The 23,656-nt window shown below is 34.2% G+C and overlaps 2 protein-coding genes across 3 annotated transcripts; one reads left to right on the top strand and one right to left on the bottom strand.

Moving 5' to 3' along the window:
- Positions 1 to 8,438: 8,438 nt before the first annotated feature.
- Positions 8,439 to 9,848, bottom strand: LOC105113652 (probable purine permease 4). The gene has a single exon (XM_011009907.1). It carries the CDS (start codon positions 9,688 to 9,690, stop codon positions 8,602 to 8,604), a length of 1,089 nt encoding a protein of 362 aa, XP_011008209.1. The 5' UTR covers positions 9,691 to 9,848; the 3' UTR covers positions 8,439 to 8,601.
- Positions 9,849 to 14,104: 4,256 nt separating this feature from the next.
- Positions 14,105 to 19,625, top strand: MCM6 (minichromosome maintenance (MCM2/3/5) family protein). 2 transcript variants are annotated; one of them, XR_840002.1, is made up of 18 exons: positions 14,105 to 14,258; positions 14,363 to 14,524; positions 14,626 to 14,751; positions 14,957 to 15,119; positions 15,222 to 15,415; positions 15,528 to 15,723; positions 15,822 to 15,899; positions 16,134 to 16,363; positions 16,463 to 16,577; positions 16,910 to 16,984; positions 17,060 to 17,200; positions 17,333 to 17,536; positions 17,646 to 17,807; positions 17,894 to 17,949; positions 18,037 to 18,173; positions 18,248 to 18,376; positions 18,721 to 18,828; positions 18,931 to 19,022. XR_840002.1 is itself a non-coding variant. In XM_011009906.1 (18 exons), exons 1-18 carry the CDS (start codon positions 14,182 to 14,184, stop codon positions 19,066 to 19,068), a joined length of 2,511 nt encoding a protein of 836 aa, XP_011008208.1. In that variant the 5' UTR covers positions 14,105 to 14,181; the 3' UTR covers positions 19,069 to 19,625. The 2 variants fall into 2 exon arrangements, 1 of the variants encoding a protein (XP_011008208.1); XM_011009906.1 differs by having other exon boundaries at positions 18,248 to 18,373; positions 18,698 to 18,828; positions 18,931 to 19,625.
- The last annotated feature ends 4,031 nt before the right edge of the window (positions 19,626 to 23,656 follow it).

Raw genomic sequence — 23,656 nt, 5'->3', positions numbered from 1 at the left:
AGGTAATTTTAGCTGTAAAAGGTTTGTCTATGTCATCAATGGCAGCTATCGTTCAATACCCGATAAACTTTTAAGTTTCGAAGGATGACAACTCAAGTTGCAATTCAGCTTCATGCCATGGAATTAGCTTCCTTCCTTCCTTCCTTTTTATTTTATTTTCTTCCTCTTCTTCCTCTCCTTTTTTGTCACGAAGGATTGAGATACAATTGACTCAATAAGAACTTAGTCCCTGTAGTTTTATAATTAATTCATTAATCCCCAGAGCACAAGAATAATCAAATAGTCCTCTGATCAATTAATGTTGACTATCCTTAATTAATATTTATTTTGTTCCAAGATTACCTTCTATCCCAATTAATGTTCCCATCTCACTCACTTCTCTTTTATTTTTTTCTGTTTTTCAGGAAGAGAAAAAAGCAAAATAAATTAAAAAAAATAACATGTAATTGACAAGAGGACTAAGTTACAAGTAGATTTAAAAGCATAGTCAGGGTATAATAGTCTTTACCTTCTTTTTTGGTAATTTAAGTTTTTCCTCCTCCAGGGTTTGGGGTGAGTTTGATCATTTATTTTAATTTTTTTATGTTATCATGATGTCAAGAAAATTCCAATATTAAGTTGATGTTTGGTTTAGGAAAAAAAAAATTATTACTTCCAAAAAAATAAAAATTTAGAGAATTAAATTTTGGCCTCCAATTTTTTTTTTATCCTTTTAGTTTGAAAGTTTTATATTTTGATCCAAAGTTTTATATTATATTGTTCATATTTTATTCCTGAGAGAGTCGCTGAAAATTAATGAATGAAAAAGAAATTAATTACTCATACAAACAAGAAAAGCTAATTAAAGTATGTGTCAGCATATATATTCTTTGTTTTTATATATATTTCGAGGTTACTAGTTTAATACATCTATATATATGATGTTTATTTTAACAAACATTCCATTAATTTGGTTACATGCTTAGAATCATACTTATTAATTAGTTAAATCTTGATCAGCTAGCACATCGAATTAAACTAAACATTAATTAGCTTCTTTTTTTTTCCCAACACTCAATTATCCTTTAAAGTATGGCAAGAAAGCCTCGACTTATGGGATATATACTTTAACATTTACCATCACCTTAATATATACATATACAGTTAAATTTGGTGGGGAAATGGAAAAGAAATATCATACAACTTTTCTTCTTTTATGTCTCCAAACCTAGACGTTCCCATGGACACCTGTTATTTGAATGATTCCAATGAGCACATCAGGTGTGCCAAAACATACTATTAATGAATAATTTCCATGCTGTTATCTCACTAAAGCTTTTGCCAAGGCAACTCCCAAATTCCTGCTTTTCTGAAAAGGAAAATAATAAAGCAAAAGTCTAACACGAAGAAAGAAGAGCATGGCCAGAATATCTGAAAAGGGATTCGTCGCGGGCTTGCAGCTTATTTGACAAGCTGCAACCACATACATACTCATAAAGGAACAGCTGAAATCAGGCTAGCCAGGACGATTTGGATCCACCAGCAGTGTTATAATGTACGTAGCCCTGCAGATGCCATCTTTCTTTTAGCTTTGTTCATACATATCGTGTACATATATATGCCATGCGCTTTATACAAGCTCAGCCCAACTCTTTTGAGGTCCTCATAGGACAAAGGGATAAAAAAAGTCTGAGAGATAGGTATCGATTTTGGATTTCAGCCACGGTATCCATTCAGATTTAGATTCTCTCCGATCAGTTAATTGTTCCGGAGAATCAATTTTGTATAGTAAATTTAAACCCCAGTAGTGCTTTATAAGGTTATCTAGCAGTACTATACATCGGTGGTCATGATCTAGGTTTGAAGAGTTTCAAGATTCTTTGGAGAGCCCGCGGATTGAGATGCAAGTATTTTTATTGACGAGTTTAAAAATCTTGAAACTCTCGAAAATCTCTCTCTCTCTCTCTCTCACACACCCACACCCACACACACACACACACACACACACACACATATATATATATATATATCAGGACATCACACCACCGATAAAATTAATTAGTAATGCATGTGATTCCATTTTAAAACCAGGGAATCACATTCCTCAGAACGTGGGGATGTGAATATATTTTTTCTACTTAAGTTAACATTCTTAATTTTTATAGAGCCGGAAGAAAACTTATTCTTAGAAAGTGGATGGACATTCTAATTAAATGAATTGAAGGGAAAGGGTAGGAGCACATCATGATGTAGCAGTTTTTTACTTATTCAAACCGTGTGTTGAGATTATTATGCCAAGAAAAAAACTGAAAAATTGATTAAATTGAGAAAATTAGAAAAAAAAAATTATAAAAAAATTAAGATTTTTTTAAAACCCAACCGATTTGGTTTGGTTTCAATTAGATAACCCTGAAACTAAAAAAATTAAACCGGTTTAATTTTTTTTTTATTAGATAAACCTGAAACTAAAAAAATTAAACCGGTTTAATTTTTTTAAAAAATTCCTTTCTAAATTTTTAATCCTAGCATCCCCCCCCCACTCAAAGCCCTCGCTTTCTAAATTTTTAATCCTAGCATCCCCCTCCTTCCACATCCAACAACCCCCCCTCCACTCGAAGCCCTCATAAGCCACAACTCTCAAATCTCAATCTCTCACACTCTCAACTTGATAAAAAATGAACAATCTAGAGATTAGTTTAGTGTATGCTTCAAATCTTCATCTTCAAGGGTTCAGTGTTTGTTTTCTCTTATCACAGTTCCATGTCTTTTTTTTTCTTTTTTAAGTTGAAGCAACTCCTATTATAATTCCTGCTAAGGCTAAAAAGAAAAGTAAAAGCTTTGTACATCATGGGTTACTATGCTTCGTTGTTTACATAAAGCTCTTTATTTTAAAAGTTTGTTTTTTGTTTAACTTTTATATTGGTCTTTTAGTTTCTTTCATAATCTTTTTGTAATGTGTGGAGACAAGTTTGTGGTTGTTGAGGATCAATTTAGAATAATGAAATGGTTTTTGTGTTGTATTTTATTTGCTTGTAGTTGTTACATGTTTGAAATTTGTTGTTTGTTGAATAATTGGGCTTTTGAAATTGTGGGGTTTGTAGGGAAAAACAAGAGGGAAGTTGAAGAAGCTATAGAGAAGGTTGTTTAAAAAACCTGGTCAGTTTGAATATAGGGTTTTCAGGTTTTTATGTTAAAAAATGAACCGAACCGAACCAAAATCAGTTGGTTTGAAGCAATTTTGGTTTTATTTTAGGTTAAATTTTTCAGGTTTTTAAAATTTTATTTTAGTTATTTTTTAGATAAAAACCAAACCGAATCGAAAATAATCACCCCTAATTAGTACATAAAAATATTATGAGAATTGATGCTTTTAAACCAATAAAAAATTAATCCACAATAACTTTACGCCATTTGACTGGAAACACTGGGCTTAAAAAAACCACAAAACCTAAATTTCAATAAATCAAATGTTAAATGATAAAAATTTAAAAACAAAATCAATCATAAAAAAATGATTCAAAAGAAAAAAAATAACAACTAAAAGAATAAAAATAAGGATCAAATTTGAAAATATTAACTCATTCACCAAAACTAAGCACACGCAACATGTTGAGGAAGAGAATTCCATCAAGGATCGAATGACATGGTAGGAGCACATTCTTAACTTTCATATAACGGCGCATGCGCCATCAAAATGTCGAGACTTCTCTCACACACCTAATATTTTTTAATTATTATGGAGGACTGATTTACACTTAAAACAACTTTATTATAACAAAAATAACCCCCAATTTAAAATATGAAAATGCCCTCAAAGTGAGCTTAAGTAAATTTTGAAACTACGGTTATTTTAGTAAAATTACTATGCTAAAAAATGTGAAATCTAAAAAAAAAAACACTTTGGAGACTAATTATCTAATTTTTTTGCTCTTAAATATTATTTTTAATTTTTTATATTATTAAATTATTTTGATGTGTTAATAAAAAAAAAATAATTTAAAAAATAAATATTTTTATATAAAAATAATTGATGAAACAACTTTTACAATGATAAGTCCCAACGAAGGAATATGGCTTGAATTCGGCATACTGAATGAGTGACTGAAATTTAACCCAAAGTTGAGGAATTTCATGTGGACTATTTCATGATTATTAGATCGTCAAGCACCAAACCTGTATCAAATTGAATTGTGGACTATTTCATGATTATTAGATCGTCACGCACCAAACTTGTATCAAATTGAATTAGTAGATAATCTAACCGTAAAAAAAAAAAAAAAGTTACTTAGGACTATAAATAAACGATAAATAATTGAAGCGTATACTTTGTCACTGGCAAAATTATACTAGCCATGTCACTCGATTATGCATTTAAAACAAGCCCTCGATATATAATAAGATAACTAATAGTTTTAGATCCCAAACTAATCGTTTGTGAATTTTGATTTATTTATTTATTATTTGGGTTTTTTTTTTGGGGGCGGGGGAAGGGATTCACTAGAATATGCGATCCAGCAGGATCTAATTATTAATTTTTTAATAATCAAAACGGACAAGTTTACTTTGGTTGACCCTTTCATTATTATTGGCTCATTGTACTTTAGCTTGGTCGCCTTTAAAAAGCTAATGAAATGACTGTCGTTTTGCTACCCTCTAGTTTTCCTTTTTGTAACAATTAATTTTTTTATATATCTGTGTTTGATATCAGCATATAATGAAATGACTGTCGTTTTGCTACCCTCTAGTTTTCCTTTTTGTTACAATTAATTTTTTATATATCTGTGTTAGATATCATTCTCTAACGAAAGGAAAAGTCTGCTTCCTGAAAATATATTGAAATAGAACAAAACAAGAGGTGTATTTGTCTCGTGGCATAAGGTAAAGATAGGCATATCACGTCTTCATGGCCTTTTTTCAATAAAATAAATAAATAAAGGAAGAGGCATCACGCATGCCATAATTGAAGACGCTGTACTGGAATTCAGCCAATACATTTATTTTTCTTGCAAATAGAGAGATAATATAACTCTCTACCGAAATCCTTGCTACTGTCAGTAACTTCTTCTTCTTCTTCTTCTTCCTCCTCCTGGAAAAACCCTACCGAAAGTTTCTAGAAACATGATGTCAAGAATGATTGCATCAATGAAATTGCATACTTTTGTCCTGGGGCAAATAAATCAGCAGATATAGCTTTTTATAGTCATCAAACAATTAATTTAAGAGAAACTCTAAGAAAGATTTTGAGCCTTTGTGTTTTAAGGGCATTACCTCAATTAATTTTGAAGAGTTAGTTCAGTAGATAAGGTGATTTATTCATTTCTTTGATATTTTGACTTCAAATGATCTAATTAGAGATAATACTTTTAAAAAATCATTAAAATTTTATAAATAAACAGATCAAAGGCACCCAAATAGTAACACCTCACTTCATAATCACCCCATCACCCAAATAAACTTAGTCTCGATTAAGGGCTTGATGGAGCTTGAGGTGTATAATGAAAGGCTTTACTGAAAAAAGACTTGTATTTAGGTTAAAACTATATATAAGTTATGACTTGATATTTGATTTAGAAAGAAATTAATATTTTTGATGAGTGAAAACTGGTATAGTTGATACATATGTCCATCAAGATAAGGAGAGAAGAAGAGGGAGTAGCAGCCAGGAAGATGTGACATTTTTCACAATTCCCCACCGATCTTAGCTGCAAATTATCGGCTTGACTTTGTTTGTTATTACAAAGTAGGCTGTGAGATATTTCTCTAGCAGTACCAATCAAAACTCAAACGAGATGTTATATTTGGAATGATGCTGATGCCCCTATTTAATATATAATCTTAATTAGGACACGTACCTCATGGGTTCATATCATCTCTTTATGTGAAGAGAAGTTGTTCCATTCATCACGAAGCAATGATTAATTAAAGAACGTTGCATTTCAATAAGATTTGATTACACTACAAGAAAAGGAATATCTCAACGATCTTCTGCTGAAGATGGAAAACCAATTTGCCGTTATCTCTAGTTTTTTAAAATGTGGGTGACCCACCACCTGCACTGAGAATAGTTACAAGAGAGCAATTGACATGAAAAGTAGCCTATCAAGAACTTGATTTTACTTAAAGAAGATAATAGCTTGGGAGGCAAGATATATAATCATAAATCATATTCATGCTCATCTACATTATCTCTAGTCTTAGGTATAGCTAGGGCATGTAGATGGGAAGAGCTTTCTAATCAGTGCAGAACAAACCAAAAATACAAAGGCCAAAAGGAAAATCCACTCTTGTGCAATAGCCGACACTTCCTATGCTTTTGTTTTATTTATAATTTCCTCTGAAGTTGATTTTCGTTCCATTACTATAACCGCGGGAAATGTTAAATCCTAGCTTTTGTTTTTTCTCAGGTGTAAGCCAGTAGATTTGTGGAGCAATGATGTCGATCGTTGGATGTTTCTCGCTAGTGGAAAACACACGAGTGCCCATTACGGCAACGAGCAATCCCTGATTTTCATGGATTGCAAAAGACCTAAACTTCATATATATATATATATATATATATGTGTGTGTGTGTGTGTGTGTGTGTGTGTGTGAACACAAATTTATATTGAGATGTTTGATTCAATTAAGATACCCTTATAATATCTCATATATTTTAATGATAACTTCGTCTTTCAAATAATTCATTTTTTATTTTATAATTCTTATTCGTCCTGTTTTTATTTTTATTTTTTATTGTTAAGAAATAATAACCACACAGGCGATTTTTGTTTTCCTTGACGAGGTTATTGTATTTTATTTCAGTGAGTCTTATTGTTTATATTTTCTAAAATAAAGTGTATTTCATATATATTAGTTCCTAGCCTCCATCTTGATGGCAGGTCCTTGTTTTTATAATATAGCATCGGTTTTCATAAAAAAAAAAACATATTAATTTACAATGTTTTTTTAGATCATGATTTGTTAAACAAAAATCAAATGATACAAAAGAAATGCTATACAAAGTAATTAATTAGCCCGCATGTACAAGAATTTACGTGACAAAAAAAATTGAATGCAGGCGATGATCTCTTGAAATTTATTGTTCACTAGTTTTTTTTTAATTCAAGAAAACTTTATTTAAAAAAAAATATACTTTATAAATTTAGATGAACGACTAAAAACCCAATTATGTTGACTAATCAAGTTTTGAGAATATATATATATATATATATTCATCAAGAGAGAATATAACAAGATTTATGACAAGTTCCAATAAAAGTTAGAGGCGTTTTCCACCATTTCAATTAAATATATCGTGGTTTAAAATATATTATATATAATCAGTGTTAGGATGTAAATGCCACTTAACATATATATATATATATATGTATGTATGTATGTAATAGAGAGAATTATGGATTGTCATTGCAAGATATGTTTACAGTACCACTTTCATTAGTAGAATTTGAAAGAAAAAGCCACCGAAAACCAATATTCATCTATATATCATTATAGTGTTTTACTTGTTCAATCCCTGGGTTTTACTTGATTGAAGCTAATTAACTAAATATTGAAAAATTAATGCAACGGGAAGAGCCGTACGTTAAATATTGCGTATTTCAGGTTTTATAATTGCTTTCTCGTATCAACAATCCTATTATAGCGAAGAAGAAGAATAAATGAAAGAGAGAGGTTTCATCGTCTCATATCCTGCACAAATCCACCACTCCCCCTGCAGTGTTGCTCAGGGTCGGGCAGATCCATTACAGACCGACTACCGTGACAATATCAAAACATCTTTCGAAGAATTAACGTACAGAATACAACATTAAACCATTATTTAAAGTGATAGTTATGGTCGGAAGCAATGAGTCACACCTTTAACAGCATGCACGTACATGAACCGTATTCATATATTCAATACTATCCCACTGAAAAGCATACTACTTGTTCTTTACTCTTGCCTGGAGTAATAAAGTAAATCCGAGTTCACAAGGAAATAACATTACAGAACACTATATTTGCATAAATAAATAAAAAGAAATAGAATATCAGTATATATTTGAAAAAAATAAAATGGAATTTCAGTCTTTTAGTCAATAATCCAAGAATCAGTTGGTATCCGTACAAGAATGGCCATTTAACAAGGACTTTCAATTCTTGTTTATTAATCTTTTTTCCCAATGGTTTTTTCATAAAAGAGCTACCACTTTTTCTCTGTTTTTCTTTTTTATGATTTTAAAGAAGGTATGGTGTGATATTCAAGCAAAATTACTTGAATTTGAAGCTATACAGGAAGAGTCTTGTCAGGGAAGAAGGAAAAAAACTCCAGAATTAAAAGAGAGAGAGAGAGAGAAGGAAGGAATTCGGTGGATCTACCAGGTTTTTTCCCCCTTAAAACAAATAAAGTCAACCTCAAAATTAATAAAATCCACCATATGATATAATCCTCGCGATAATTTAATTGTAAGTACTGGCTATTAATTAACAAAAAGGATCAACATGGTAATTATTATAATGGGGTCGATAATACCAATATTGGACAATGAAATGGAATCAAACTCATCATCTTGTCTCCAATCCCTCGAATTGAATCATCTTTTCATTAATCCCACATAAGATACTACTAGTTATTATTTTTCTCTAAACATTGTTGGCTGATGCAACGTTATGAGCCATCTCCATCCCATGATTTTTATTCTCCATCTCCTTTTCTTCTCTCATTTTAAGATACATACCATATACATAAGAACAAAAACCCCACCCACAAAGCACAGTAGATACTACCTTGACACCACCAAACTCATCTCCATAGACCAGCACCCCTCCTAACACGTTCATGGCCAAAAGGGCAGTCATGCAAATCCCTCCTGTTAGTGATGATGTTAAGAAAACCATTCCTGCTGTGCCCATGAAGCATAGCTGCCATGTAACCACGTTAGCGAACACCGTAACCCAGTAAATCTCTGGTCCTTTATCGAATTTGACTTGGCTCTCTCTCTTCATCTCTGAAAAACCACCGTCTGATGCCATCCCCGCGGTGGCCAGAACTGTGGCTGCAATCTCCATCACTAACTGCATTTCCATCACCATCTCATAACAGTAGATCCATTTGTATATCTTTTCCATGACTGGTAAATATAAAGCAAATAACAAGCCAGCTCCAATGGTTGAAAAGAAACCAACGAAGTATTTTGCACGGGTTAGTCCTTGAGGTTTATCATGGCTTGAACCTAAAGCCAAAAGGACTGAACTTAGGGTCAAAAGGAGCACACAGTTGAGATTTTGAAAGGTGATCTTTTGTTTTACTATGATAACCGAGAGAATAAGGTTGAATACAAGTTGAGAAGACAAAAGTAGAGATGAGGTTGATACTGGGAGATAAGAATTGCCCCATGAAAAGAGAAGGTTATTCAGGCCTAACATAAGACCTATTATGATTGATAAGATTAATATCCTTGGAGTGAAGTGACTAAAGGGACGTCTATCAGTGCATTTGAGGACATAAAAAGGGAGGTAAATGGGGAAGATAAGAAGAGGGAAACCAGCAGATTGTACCCATGTAGATACCCATCTGCTTGAACCGTGATGGTTGAAATAAAACTTTGAGAGTAAGCTCGAAGAGAGTGAGCCCGCAAAGAGGAACAGGTAGTTGATCACCAAAAGAAACATGTATCTCTTGTTCGTCTTGGCCCTTTGGTCTTCTTGCACTCTAACTGAATTATTGCTCATGATCACTAGTGATTGTGGAGATGAGAAATCTTTGTGTAGGTTTTGCTGTTCTTGAATTGTTTCAGTATTGTTCTCGTCGTTCTTGATGGTGGTGTTGTTTAGAGCACTTTGAGAGTGGAGATGGGATTTGGGAGAATTTGGAGGTGAAGCTTGTGCCGAGATATATATCCTTTAAAAGGAGTTGAAACTAATGAGACGCATAGTCTCTCTTGGTAAGGAGATGGACCGTGGACGCCTTTTGACTCCCAGCGTCTTATACAAGTAGTAGTGCTAAACAGTAGTATTTAAAAAAAAATCTGATTTCTTAAATAAATAATTCGAATACACTTAATAATTTGTAATATTTTCGAATCATATCACTAGGGATCAAAGGAAGTTAAAAAATGAACCTAAATCACAACTTTAAATTGGATTCTATATAGATCGTGGGGCCTGTGGATTTTTGCCTTCTGCTGTCACGGGTTCGAGCCTTGGAGTTGCATGCCTGTCAGCCCCGCGCTGCCTTACCTGCCTGCTGGGTTTGCAGAGTGTTCAGTGGAAAAAAAAAATCTGATTTCTTAAATAAATAATTCGAATACACTTAATAATTTGTAATATTTTCGAATCATATCACTAGGGATCAAAGGAAGTTAAAAAATGAACCTAAATCACAACTTTAAATTGGATTCTATATAGATCGTGGGGCCTGTGGATTTTTGGGCCATATACGTGAAGTTGCCGGTGAGCAACTTCAAGAGAAGAATCCAAGGATAATTAGTAATAATTAACCTTCTAATATAATTAATCTGGATATACATTTCTTCTCTGCATGCCTTCTATTGTTTTTTTGTTTAATTAGAGTGTAGTTAATTACTCTATTAATGAATATAATATCTAAAGCCATGGGAATTCTTTGGTGTAAGTTCATCTATCCTACCGGTGTTTAATTGACTTTGTCCGAAAAAATTACCTAATCAGTGATTCAATCTTGTTCTAAGAAGTAAGATGATTTATAAAATATCAATCTTTTTTTATACAAATTGACTTTTTTATTGAATTGATTTTCATATTAAGTTTTTCTACAATGTGATGTGTTAATTAATAATTAATAGTAAATTTTTAAAAATATTAATATGGGTACATGCTAATCACTAGAATTGTGTGGTGAGAGGGTGTGCACTGAGATAGTGATGCGTCAAGTGCTTCATAATTGGCGGGGTTGATTTTTTACTCTATATTCAAAAAGAAAAAAATCTCAAAAAAATCAGAGAGATAAAAAAATAAAAATAAAATACAATTGGAGAGTGAAACAACGGCAATTAGGTAAATAAATAAGAACTAAAATAAATAATAAGTATATCCACAAGGAGTAAATAAAGAGAAGAAGGGATAAAGGGATAGGCAAATAAAAGATAAAAGAGTTAAAAAAAGGATCGGGGTGGGTGAGAAAAATACATGGTGGGGAAAAAGAAGTGAATTTGACATGTGACTTGAATGCTCAATATTTCAATTTAATTTTTTATCATGTAATATAAACCACTACCTTATTTTATCTTATCTTATAAGTGGAGTCATTCTCATGTTGATAACATTTATTTTTTTAAATAAATATTTTTTTATAAATATTGTTATCTTTTTACAAGTATTGATGTATATAAATTTTTAAAATTTTTCATTTGCTAAAATAATATTTTATCATTGCGAGCAAAATTAAATTAGGTCACTAAGATCTCGTTTGAATCATTTTAGACATAATTTAAGAAATGGATCAAAAGCTAAAGTTATTGATGTAATTTTCTCGAGTTCATATTTTAAAAGTAAGGTTTAACCTTTCTAATTAGGTTTGAATTTCAAATTATTTTTTTAAAATTATTCATTTTTTACCAATATACTAGTTTTGACCATTTTTAGCAAGAGAATAATTTGTATTTTATCATTAGAAACAAGAACAGCACGACTTCCTCAAAAGTAAGATGCTTTTTTTTTTATTATTATTAATTAGCATTACTAATCATTTACCTGAACTCTGGAAATCATTCGGGATTTTCTAGTTATCATGAGCTAAGTGGCGACTACTTTTTAATTCTATCCGTATCAATCATAAAACAAATCGAGTTTGCTTAGATTTTCTGGTGAGAATAATAAAAGGCAAGAAAGGTAATATTTGGGAAATCACAGGAAACGGTTGGGGCATGCCTAATAATATAAAATTATTTTTTTTATATTTAGATTTTTTTTCATTAAAAAAAGTAGAAAACATGTTTGTTTATTACAAACAAAGAAAAAAATAAATAAATAAACAAGAAATAGATTAAAATTATATTTATTTTTATAAAAAATCAAAACCATGTTTATAATAGTCATATTCTATGTACATGATGATGTAATCATAAAACATTTATTTTATCTCTGTTTAAATTAAAAGTTATTAAGAAAAAGGTATATTTGTTAACTTAAAAAATAATTAATAATTATATTATTCATCATTTGAGTTTTTTTATTTGAAAATAATCAAAGACTTGTAGAGAAAAACAGTTAAGAAAATCTTTAAAACTTGTCTTCTAAACTTGATATAATTTTTATTTTTATTTTTAAAATAGAAAAATACTATGTTTGAACAAGAAAATTCAGTTTTCTGATCTCCTATTTTTCAAAAGAATAGATTATTATCTTATTTCAAATATTCTCTGGAGTTTTTGTTCTGGATGTAAATCTTGACAAGTGGCTTAGGAAGCATTTGGCAATCAGAAAAGGAATGTACGGATGAACAGAGAGGCTCTGCTTCGAAACGGCCAGCCTGGACTGCTTCTTGATTTTTTATTGCCGGATACCAACCACCGGTGATCTGTATGAGCATGCAACGATGTCGTGTGCTGGCAATGCTTGAACAAGAAAAATAAATTAGTTTTGTTTGTGAATATATTTAAATAATATTTATTTATTTTTTATACAAAACCATCACGACAATAAAAAAATAAATAAATAATTTTAAATAAAAAAAATTAAAATTTTCAGTAACGAACGGCAGCCACATTCCATGCAAGCTCCATGCGTGATGAGACTATTACTGCGTTTAGTGGACGCTCCACTGAGCGACAACGTGACTTGTCATGACATGCAGAAGGGAGATTAAGCTTGGTTGGTTGTTTAAAACGGCAATGGCGGTTCTAGTTTTATTTTTTATTGATTAACTATTTTAGAGATTCATCAACTCTTTGTTTTATATTTAAAAAATATCCTTTAATATATTTTGTTGCTTTCCTATTATATATCATGGTGCTTTTCTATTTTTTTCTATTTAAAAAATCAGTTTTCCTACTTTATTTTTTTTCTATTCAAAATTATTGGGAGGTTTTAAGTTTTTTCCATGTAAAAGGTTGTAGAATTCTCATGACAAGTGGAAATATAGATAAATAAAATAAAGTATTTTTAAAAGCCTTTTCATAATTATAGTATTTCTTGTCTTTAAAATGTTGACTTATGACAAATCTTATCGTTTTTTGTTTCCGTCTACATTATAATTTTTAATGGTTATATATTTATTATACACTACTAGACCATGATAATTATAAAAGATTACAAAACAAGACATGTTCGTGTAAAAAAAACATATTAGAAACATGTTTTATTTAAATACTTATAATGTAGCGACTCCCGTAAACATATTAGAAACTTACAGTGAAATAAATCATATATAAAATAATATTCTTAATAAATAATAAATTTAATCAATGACTAAACTTAAAAAATAATTCTTTTTAATCCTAAAAGATTGGTGCATAATATTTTTTAATAAAATGTATATTTCTCGTTGTTAATTTTATCTAACCATTATTATTTTTCTATCATCTTTTCTATTTTTTTATAGAATAATTTTCCTAATTTATTTTTTATATTCAATATTATTAAGAGTTTTTAGGTTTTTTATATAAAAAATTATAATATTATTTTTGCAAGTGAAAACATAAATAAATAAAATAAAATATTTTGAAAGTTTTTATGTAGTTATCGTTTACAAGTTTAAAAGTTTTTTCTATTAAAAAACATATTATTAATATCTAAATATTTTTTTATATTAAACAAATTAACCCATATTGTGTACCAATAAAGTAGTAATCATATTAAATAACTAACTTGCATTATAGTTCAACATTTAGTCACATAATACATCCTCAAAAAACCCTTAATTAATTTTCTTATATATTTAAAAACGAAACCACATGTGCAGATATTTTAACAGGTAAACACAGTGTTCACTAGAAAGCCTAACCACGAACGTAAAATAACGCCGTAGCCCATTATGAACCGGGCCATTAGAGAGCCTAATAATAAACTGAACCAGGCCCATATCGTACGCAATTCTGGCGCGAAAGAGCTAACCCCTCCATTGATTTCCCGCCAAACAGAAGAGGGCATAATAAAGTAATTTGCGTTGCCTTGCCTGTTTCCGCCATCGAACACCAACCCGCTAAAGCTCTTCCATTACAGAAACGCGTTTTCAAATTCAAAACAATGGATGCATTCGGCCGCTACTTCGTCGACGAGAAAGCAGTCCGTGTTGAGAACATTTTCCTCGACTTCCTCAAAAGGTTAGATTCTGGGTTTTTCTATATATATAAAATTTAAGAAAGAAAACGAGTTACTATAATGTTTTATTGAAATGTTTCTTTCTTTTTTGGTTTGTTTGGAGCAGTTTTAGATTAGATGGACAAAATCGTAATATAGGAGAACCGTACTACGATGCTGAGATTGAAGCAATGAAAGCGAATGAATCAACAACGATGTTCATTGATTTCTCCCATGTCATGCTTTTTAATGATGTTCTTCAAAAAGCCATTGCCGACGAGTACTTGAGGTATAAGAAAGAAATGATTTTGAATTGAAATCTGTTTAAGAGAGGCGTAATCACAATCCCCTTTTTTGTTGAATTTGTTTAATAATGATGGCGTTTATTAGGTTTGAGCCGTATTTGAAGAATGCGTGTAAGAGGTTTGTGATGGAGCTGAGCTCAACATTTATATCTGATGATAATCCTAACAAGGACATCAATGTTGCTTTCTTTAATATCCCTTTTTCAATGAGGTATTTCTTCACTTTATTTTCTTAATGTTTTTTTTTCCCAGTATAATATTCCTTTGTTTTCGTTGATGCGTTTAATGAATCCCTTACTTAAATAGCTGATTCTATATACACTGTTCGAGTAATTACTGCCTTAGTTAATGAAAAAGAACAAAGTAAATTATTGTTATTATTCCCTCAATTGTGTAGTGGGCTACCTTGTTTACAGATTAAGAGAGCTAACAACAGCGGAAATTGGGAAACTTGTGTCAGTAACCGGAGTGGTGACTCGCACAAGTGAGGTAAGGCCGGAGCTTTTGCAAGGAACTTTTAGGTGTTTGGAATGTGGTGGTGTTGTCAAGAATGTTGAACAGCAATTCAAATATACTGAGGTCAGTTTGTGCATTGGTGCTGTATTGGGACTTTAGTTTCAAGTTTTATGTTTTGTTTGATGCCAACTGTTAAACCTGTTGCTGGAATTGCGAGTTTTGCAGCCAACAATTTGTGCCAATGCGACATGTTCCAATAAAATGAGATGGGCACTGCTTAGGCAAGAGAGCAAATTTGCTGACTGGCAGAGGGTGAGAATGCAGGAAACCTCTAAAGAAATTCCTGCTGGTTCCCTTCCCAGATCTTTGGATGTTATTCTTCGCCATGATATTGTTGAAAAGGCCAGAGCTGGTGACACGTAAGATATTCTTATGCGTTAATTACTCTGGTTATCTCTAGTATTTCTTTTCTCTTTGAAGTAAATGTTGGATTTTGTGTATAATTTGGCTTCAAACTTTGATCGCTTCCAGGGTCATTTTCACAGGCACTGTGGTTGTTGTACCTGATATATTGGCATTGGCGTCCCCTGGAGAGAGAGCAGAATGCCGCCGGGAATCTTCTCAGCTTAAAAATTCTGCTGTTGGTGGTGAAGGTGTCAGAGGGCTCCGAGCATTGGGAGTGAGAGACCTCTCTTATCGCCTTGCATTTATAGCCAATTCAGTGCAGGTTGGTCTACGGCATGGCTTGCTTGATACCTAATGTTTGGTCATGATGATGTATGTGTATTACAATTGTTTGTGATTCATAAATGTGTCTTTGTTTAGGTTTGTGATGGCAGAAGGGATACTGACATCAGGAATAGAAAAAAGGCTGTTGATGAAGATGATAACCAGCAATTCACGGTCAGTTGTCCTATTTCTGCTTTTTTTTTTATTAATTCTCTATGCCCTGACTTCTAATTCATGTCACCATATCTTCACACTACACTAACCCTATGATAATATTAGCTACTGACATTCTAGATAAATGCAATATCATTTGAACCGTGTCATGTTTATTTGAGGGTCATGCTCATGTTGGGATATATGTGGTTAGAGTAATATACCTGATTTTTCTCACTTCATTTTACTTGACAGACAGAGGAGCTAGATGAAATCCAAAGAATGAGAAACACTCCTGATTTCTTCAATAAGATTGTTGATAGCATTGCTCCAACTGTTTTTGGCCACCAAGATATCAAACGTGCAATCCTGCTCATGCTTTTGGGTGGCGTTCACAAGTTCACGCACGAGGGTATTAACCTTAGGGGGGACATCAATGTTTGTATTGTTGGTGATCCCAGCTGTGCAAAGTCTCAGTTCCTCAAGTATGTCGTGTTTTTACTCTTAATATGCGATTCTTCTGCTTCTTCTTTGTTCAAGTCTATGCAAGGGAGGCATTTGTTTATATGGGTCTTTTCTTACAGGTATGCTTCAGGTATAGTTCCAAGATCTGTCTACACATCTGGAAAATCATCATCTGCTGCTGGGCTGACAGCATCTGTGGCCAAAGAACCAGAAACTGGGGAATTTTGTATTGAGGTAGCATTCACATGATGTCATCACTCTTTTGTTGGCTGAGAATCAGTGGATCTGTTTTAGTCCAAGCGGTTGTGGCACCTGTTTACAGGTGCTCCTCTGGACAGCAAAGATCGATCCCCTTTCTCTTTTGGAAGAACCTGCATGACTCTGACTCTCTAGATTCAAGCAGTTACTAAACATCATTTTGAAGTTTGGTTTAGATTAGTGTGCCTTGGCGTACTATCTAAGAATGATAATGACAGCAGTTTTGAAATGACACATGATTTCTATTGCAACTTTAAATCTTTGATCTTTTATTTTTCTGATTTAGTGTAAACTTTTTTTTTTCTCAGGCTGGTGCATTGATGCTTGCCGACAATGGTATTTGTTGCATTGATGAATTTGACAAGATGGATATTAGAGATCAGGTAATTTTCTTTCATTAAAGTCTAATTTGACATTTCTAATAGCGATTTCTGATATCAATCTAAATGAACATGAAGGTTGCAATTCATGAGGCCATGGAACAGCAGACAATAAGTATCACAAAAGCTGGGATACAAGCAACACTCAATGCTCGAACATCAATTCTAGCTGCAGCTAACCCCGCTGGAGGGCGCTATGATAAATCTAAACCGCTCAAGGTGAGAAATTGTTTCACATGATGTTAAAGCCATGCGAATAACTACAAGCTGACTCTTTTATGCCATTACCTGTTTTATCTAGTTAAATCTCTTTTTTCCCCAGACTAACTGTTTCCAAGTGTTGTTTTCCAGTATAATGTGGCTCTCCCTCCTGCAATTCTTTCAAGGTTTGATCTGGTATATGTGATGATTGATGATCCAGATGATCAAACTGATTACCACATTGCGCACCACATAGTAAGAGTTCATCAAAAGCGTGAAGAAGCTCTTTCTCCTGCATTCACAACTGCTCAGATAAAACGCTACATTACATATGCAAAAACCTTGAAACCAAAGGTTTGATGTTAAATACCTAAATATATAACGCGCACACACCAATGACTTTGTTTTGAGAATTCTTTCACTGTACCTAGCCATGCTTTAGCAGACCTAAATCTTGATGCAGCTTAATTCTGAAGCAAGAAAACTGTTGGTGGACTCTTATGTTGCTCTTCGCAAAGGTGATACAACTCCAGGGAGTAGAGTTGCTTATCGAATGACTGTTAGACAGCTGGAGGCACTGATCAGACTGTCTGAGGCCATTGCTCGAAGTCATTTGGAAACTCAGGTTTCTAATTTGCCATTTGCATCTTGAGATCGATATGCATTGATTGCATTTTCAACTTAGACCTGAGACAAATAAGTTTTTCACAGGTACAACCACGGCATGTTCGTGTAGCAGTCAAATTGCTGAAAACATCCATAATCAGGCAAGAAAATTTGGAAAAGTACTGACATCTTTCTTGATTTTTCAAGTTTTTCGTAAGTATAATACGTGCCTTTTGTTGTGTTTTTAGTGTGGAGTCAAGCGAGATTGATCTATCTGAGTTTCAAGAAGCAAATGGTGATGGTGGTGATGATGGAAATGATGGTCCCAGTCAAGGTGATGCCCAGCCAAGCAATGCTGACGCTAACCCAGTTTCAGAAAACACAGGTAGGCTTTTGTATCCTAAGTTATTTATATTTTTTTTTATTCAAACTTTTCACTAAACTACAGAGATTGCACAGAAAATGGAGTGGCTTCTGCTAGCCGACAGGGGAAAAAACTTGTAATAAGTGAAGAATACTTTCAGAGGGTTACACAAGCACTGGTCATGCGCCTTAGACAGCATGAAGAAGCTGTGATGCGAGATGGTAAACTGCAAGACCCCTTTCATTCATGTTACATGATATTTATGTTATTGAGTTAGTCTATTTTTGCTGCTATCATTACAATTTAGGTTTTCACCTCGAATCATTTATATATTTTCTTAATTTTGCTTGAGGGCCTAACCTATATGATGTTGATTGGAAAAAAAACCCCATGTCATGATGGCACTGGAAGTTGGACCCTAGATGCATATTGTACAGTAATGATCTGTGCAATAGTGACGAACCAGTTGATAGTAATGAACCACTAGGCCCTTTCCTTTATTCACCATATATATTGTCTTTGAGGGATGTTGCTACCATTTTCAGGGACGGGGCTGGCTGGAATGATGCAGGGAGAGTTGATAAGATGGTATGTGGAACAACAAAATCAGAAAAATAGCTACAGTTCATTGGAGGAAGCAAAGAATGAAGCTTCCAAAATCAAAGCCATTATAGAGGTAAAACTAAAAATATCTTGAGTCTCGCCAATATATTTTAGAAGTTCTTTGCGAGTAACATATTGGATGGGACTATTGAACACGACAAATGTTACATTGCAGAGTTTGATTCGGAGAGAAGGCTTTTTGATTGTGGTAGATGATGGCAGCCGACCAGAAGCAGATGGTGATGGTGGAAGGCAGTCATCATCAAGAGACGACAGGATATTGGCTGTGGCTCCTAATTATGTGGTAGAATGATGTGATGCATTCACAACTCGGTAACCAGAAGACTCATGCATGGTGCGTGGTGTATGAGGTCGCGCTAAGTTAAATTGTAACCTAACCATTTATACATGCTGCAAGCTCGGCTTTTCTATAGCCACTAGTTTTTAAGTTCACGGCAGCTGAAAGCTTGGCGTTGGAATCAGCCCATTGTTCTAATCGTAAATGCATTTGAAAGATCTGAAAATAACATCTAAAGTTTGGTAGGTGATTAAGGAGTGATGTTTTTTTCTCCATGATTGTTATACAAAGCGCAGATATTTTATGGTGGCACAGAGCCGGACTTTCAGGTACTAGATTCAGCAGCACCACTTGCATCTGCTGAAAATGCTTAACAGAGCAGGGATATTAGTGCGGATTGACAACTCAATTCTGCAGCTAAGATTAGCAGATCTCAGCGGCTTCCGGCTCGGTTTCACAATTTCCATCTGCTGGAGTGGGATGCGTTATCCTGTTCTCCCATCAATAGATGCCTGACTTAGTTGCTACTTACAATGAAACCTGACATTATAAAAGTCGACTAGTTTTTGTGAGTGCCGTAGTTGGATTCAACAAAAGCCTAAACGAAGTCTTCATTCCAGCCAAGGTATAGTGGCATGAATAATCTGCGAAGTTAAGCAGCATGGTGATTGATTCAGCAAGATTCGATGAACTCGTGAGTGATAGCCTCCACCAAAAACGTTGTCGTGTTGTCTCCTCTGGGCTCAGAGAATCATCTCCCTTGATCTCAGCCTGGCTGTACAGGTTGAACAGCCAGGGGCTTCTCTTAAATTCATTCATCGCTATAGTTTTATATGTCAGCTTTAATTAGTTAAAGCTTCTTAACAATTAAAACGAATGTATTTCAATACTTGTGGCTGATTAGATGTCAGAGACGACAGTAGTTCTTACCGACCCATCAATTTCGAATCTCTATCCTAGTAGAAATGAGCAGTCTATGATCATTTCTAGTTTTGGAAGCTAGAACGCCAAGGCTCACAATTCTCCGTCTTGTTACTGTCTTGCACTTTAAAATAAGGCCACCTGCCCTTACTTCGGTGTCTTCCTCCGATGAAGAATTTCTTACACAAGTTTAGTGATGGCATTTCCTATGTAGGGCCATCACAGATCAAGGTTATGAATGAAATATGTAAAACTACGTATCTATACTGTAGAATTGGTGGAGCGAGGCAGCTTACCTGTCATTGTGCTGTGATAGTTGCCAGTTAGACATGAGGCAACGAGGTGATAATGTGAGTTTGATCCACCTTGCAGATGCGTCGTAAAGAATTTTCTCCTCACACTCGCAGTCTGGTTTTATCAGTACTCCTGTCTTAAAAGAATTCTGATGATAGGTTCTGATATATTTTTTTGGGTCCCAATCAAGGGTAAAATGAGGTGCACAGTGGTTCTTGTCATTATTGTGAAATCACCCTAACATTGTTGACAAAATCAACAATGTTTGTCAACAATGTTAGGCATAAATTTGGTGCCACCTACCTTGCCCTTGTCTTTTGCATGGATGTTTGCCTATAAATAGGCAATACATCCAAGCATTATAGATACACCACAAGAGAAAAAGAAGAGAGGGTGAGGAGAGAATAATCCCACAAAATTATGAGGTATTTGTGAGATAGTAAGTGAGGTGTTTTCTCATAATAATAGAGAGATTTTTGTTGTTCTCCTATTTTTAGAGAGAAGTTGTATTCCCACATTACTTAGTAAAATCCTTCTATACTTGCCCGTGGACGTAGCCAAATTGGGTGAACCACGTAAATTCTTATGTGTCATTTCTCATTTTATCTTGTCCCTTACCTTTTATCTTGTCGGGTTTGCATGCCAGTATCCTAACAGTGGTATCAGAGCCTCCTGGTTGGTGTTGTTAATACACAAAAGTTATTCGTGTATACGGTTACTATTCACCTATACGGCACTATTCACCTATACGACACTATTCATCCATACGGTACTGTTCACATACGTTGCTGTTGGCGTATATAGAAAGTCAGTGCGGTGATTAAATACAGTCTAGGAAGTTTTGTCTAAGGAGATTGGGTTTTAAGCGGGACCGTTTGTGACCCCTCCAATCTTTCCTGGGAACTTACTTAGTGAAGTATTATTCACACGATACTATTTCTATATACGTTACAGATCTGTGAAACGGTGATAGCTGAATAGATCTTGGTGAATACAATGGCAGCAAAGTACGAGATTGAGAGGTTTAATGGGAGCAATTTCTCATTGTGGAAAATGAGAATTAAGGCAATCTTAAGGAAAGATAATTGCTTGGCAGCAATTGGGGATCGGCCCACGGAGATCACTGATGATGCAAAATGGAATGAGATGGATGGCAATGCTATTGCTAACATACATTTAGCATTAGCCGATGAAGTATTATCAAGTGTGGCGGAGAAGAAAACAGCTAAGGAGATATGAGAGACTCTAACAAAGCTATACGAGTCCAAGTCTTTGCACAATAAGATTTTCTTAAAGCGGAGACTTTATACCCTTCGAATGGCAGAAACCACATCGGTGACTGACCATATCAACACAATAAGAACTCTATTTTCACAACTCACTACATTGGGTCAGCAAATAGAGGAAAATGAATGTGCAGAGCTTCTACTTCAAAGTCTTCCTGATTCGTATGATCAACTCATTATCAACTTGACAAATAATATCCTCTCAGATTATCTAGTCTTCGATGATGTTGCAGCCGCTATCTTGGAAGAAGAAAATAGGCGCAAAAACAAAGGAGACAAAAACAGTTCAAACCAAGTAGAGGCATTATTGGTGTCAAGAAGAAGATCAACGGAGCGTGGCTCTAGTGGGAGTCAAAGGCAGGGGAGGTCCAAATCAAGAAGTAAGAAGGCTGTGAAATGCTACAACTGTGGCAAAAAGGGGCACTTCAAAAAGGATTGTTGGTTTAAAAAGGGTATAGAGAATTCTGCAGAGTCATCAAAATCTCAAGGGTGTGTTGCGAGTACCTCAGAAGATGGAGATGTTTTATATAGTGAAGCAGCGACAATCTCTACAGATACAGAAGAGCTCACTGAGGTCTGGCTAATGGATTCAGGAGCAACATGGCATATGACTCCTAATCGAGATTGGTTCCATACATATAAACCTATCTCTGGAGGCAAAGTGTTCATGGGTGATAATCATGCTTTAGAGATTGTCGGCATTGGCACCATCAAATTGAAGATGTATGATGGCTTAATTCATACTATTTCAGAAGTGCGACATGTGAAAGACTTAAAGAAGAATCTTTTGTCTATAGGACAATTTAATAGTCTTGGCTGTAAGATCCGAACAGATAATGGAATTATGAAAATCATCAAAGGAGTGCTGGTGGTTTTAAAGGCAAGAAAGACAGTTGCAAATATATTTGCATTAATGGGAGAAACACATCATGAGGCAGAAGCGTCAATTGCATCAGCCAGTCCTGCAGAAGAGAAGACGATGATGTGGCATCAAAAACTAGGTCACATGTCAGAAAAAGGTTTAAAGGTTCTCTCTGATCAGAAGTTACTCCCTGGGCTTACAAAGGTTACTTTATCTTTTTGTGAGCACTGTGTTACAAGTAAACAACACAGGTTGAAGTTTGGCACATCAACAACTAAGAGCAAATGCATCTTAGACCTGATTCACTCTGATGTATGGCAAGCACCGGTTATATCCTTGGGAGGAGCAAGATACTTTGTATCATTCATAGATGACTTCTCCAGGAGATGTTGGGTGTATCCAATTAGAAGGAAGACAGATGTGCTTACAGTCTTTAAAACTTTCAAAGCGCGGGTGGAACTTGAATCTGAAAAGAAGATCAAGTGTTTGAGGACTGACAATGGAGGAGAATATACTAGTGATGAATTTGATAACTTCTGTCAATATGAAGGTATCAAAAGGTAGTTCACAACGGCATACACTCCACAACAAAATGGAGTGGCAGAGCGGATGAACAGAACTCTATTAGAAAGAACAAGAGCAATGTTGAAGGCTGCAGGTCTAGGAAAGTCATTCTGGGCAGAAGCAGTCAATACCGCCTGTTATGTGATAAATCGATCTCCATCAACCGCAGTTGAGTTGAAGACACCGATGGAGATATGGACTGGAAAACTAGCTGATTATTCTCGATTGCATATATTTGGAAGTCCTGTGTACGTGATGTACAATACACAAGAAGTTAGCAAGCTGGATTCAAAATCCAGAAAATGTGTATTCTTGGGATATGCTGATGGAGTGAAGGGGTATCGCTTGTGGGATCCCACTACCCACAAGGTAGTGATCAGCAGAGATGTCATATTTGCAGAAGGTAAAATGCAAATGGAAGAACATAATAGCATTCTAAAAGAGACTACAACAGTCCATGTGGAAAATACTCAGAATCATGCTTTTTCTGAAACTGTACCAGAGCATGAAGAGCAAGAACAAATAGAGTCTGAAACTCCTGAAGTTCGGCGGTCGACTCGTGAAAGAAGACCACCGGCTTGGCACTCAGAATATGTTACTGAAAGTAACATTGCATACTGTCTTCTAACAGAGGATGAAGAGCCATCAACTTTCCATGAGGCTATTAAAAGCACAG

This window comes from Populus euphratica, unplaced genomic scaffold (genome assembly GCF_000495115.2).
Source record: "Populus euphratica unplaced genomic scaffold, PopEup_1.0 scaffold443.1, whole genome shotgun sequence".
NCBI classification, from domain to species: domain Eukaryota; kingdom Viridiplantae; phylum Streptophyta; class Magnoliopsida; order Malpighiales; family Salicaceae; genus Populus; species Populus euphratica.
Note: the sequence above shows the minus strand (reverse complement) of the source record. Positions and strands in the feature narration are given on the sequence as shown.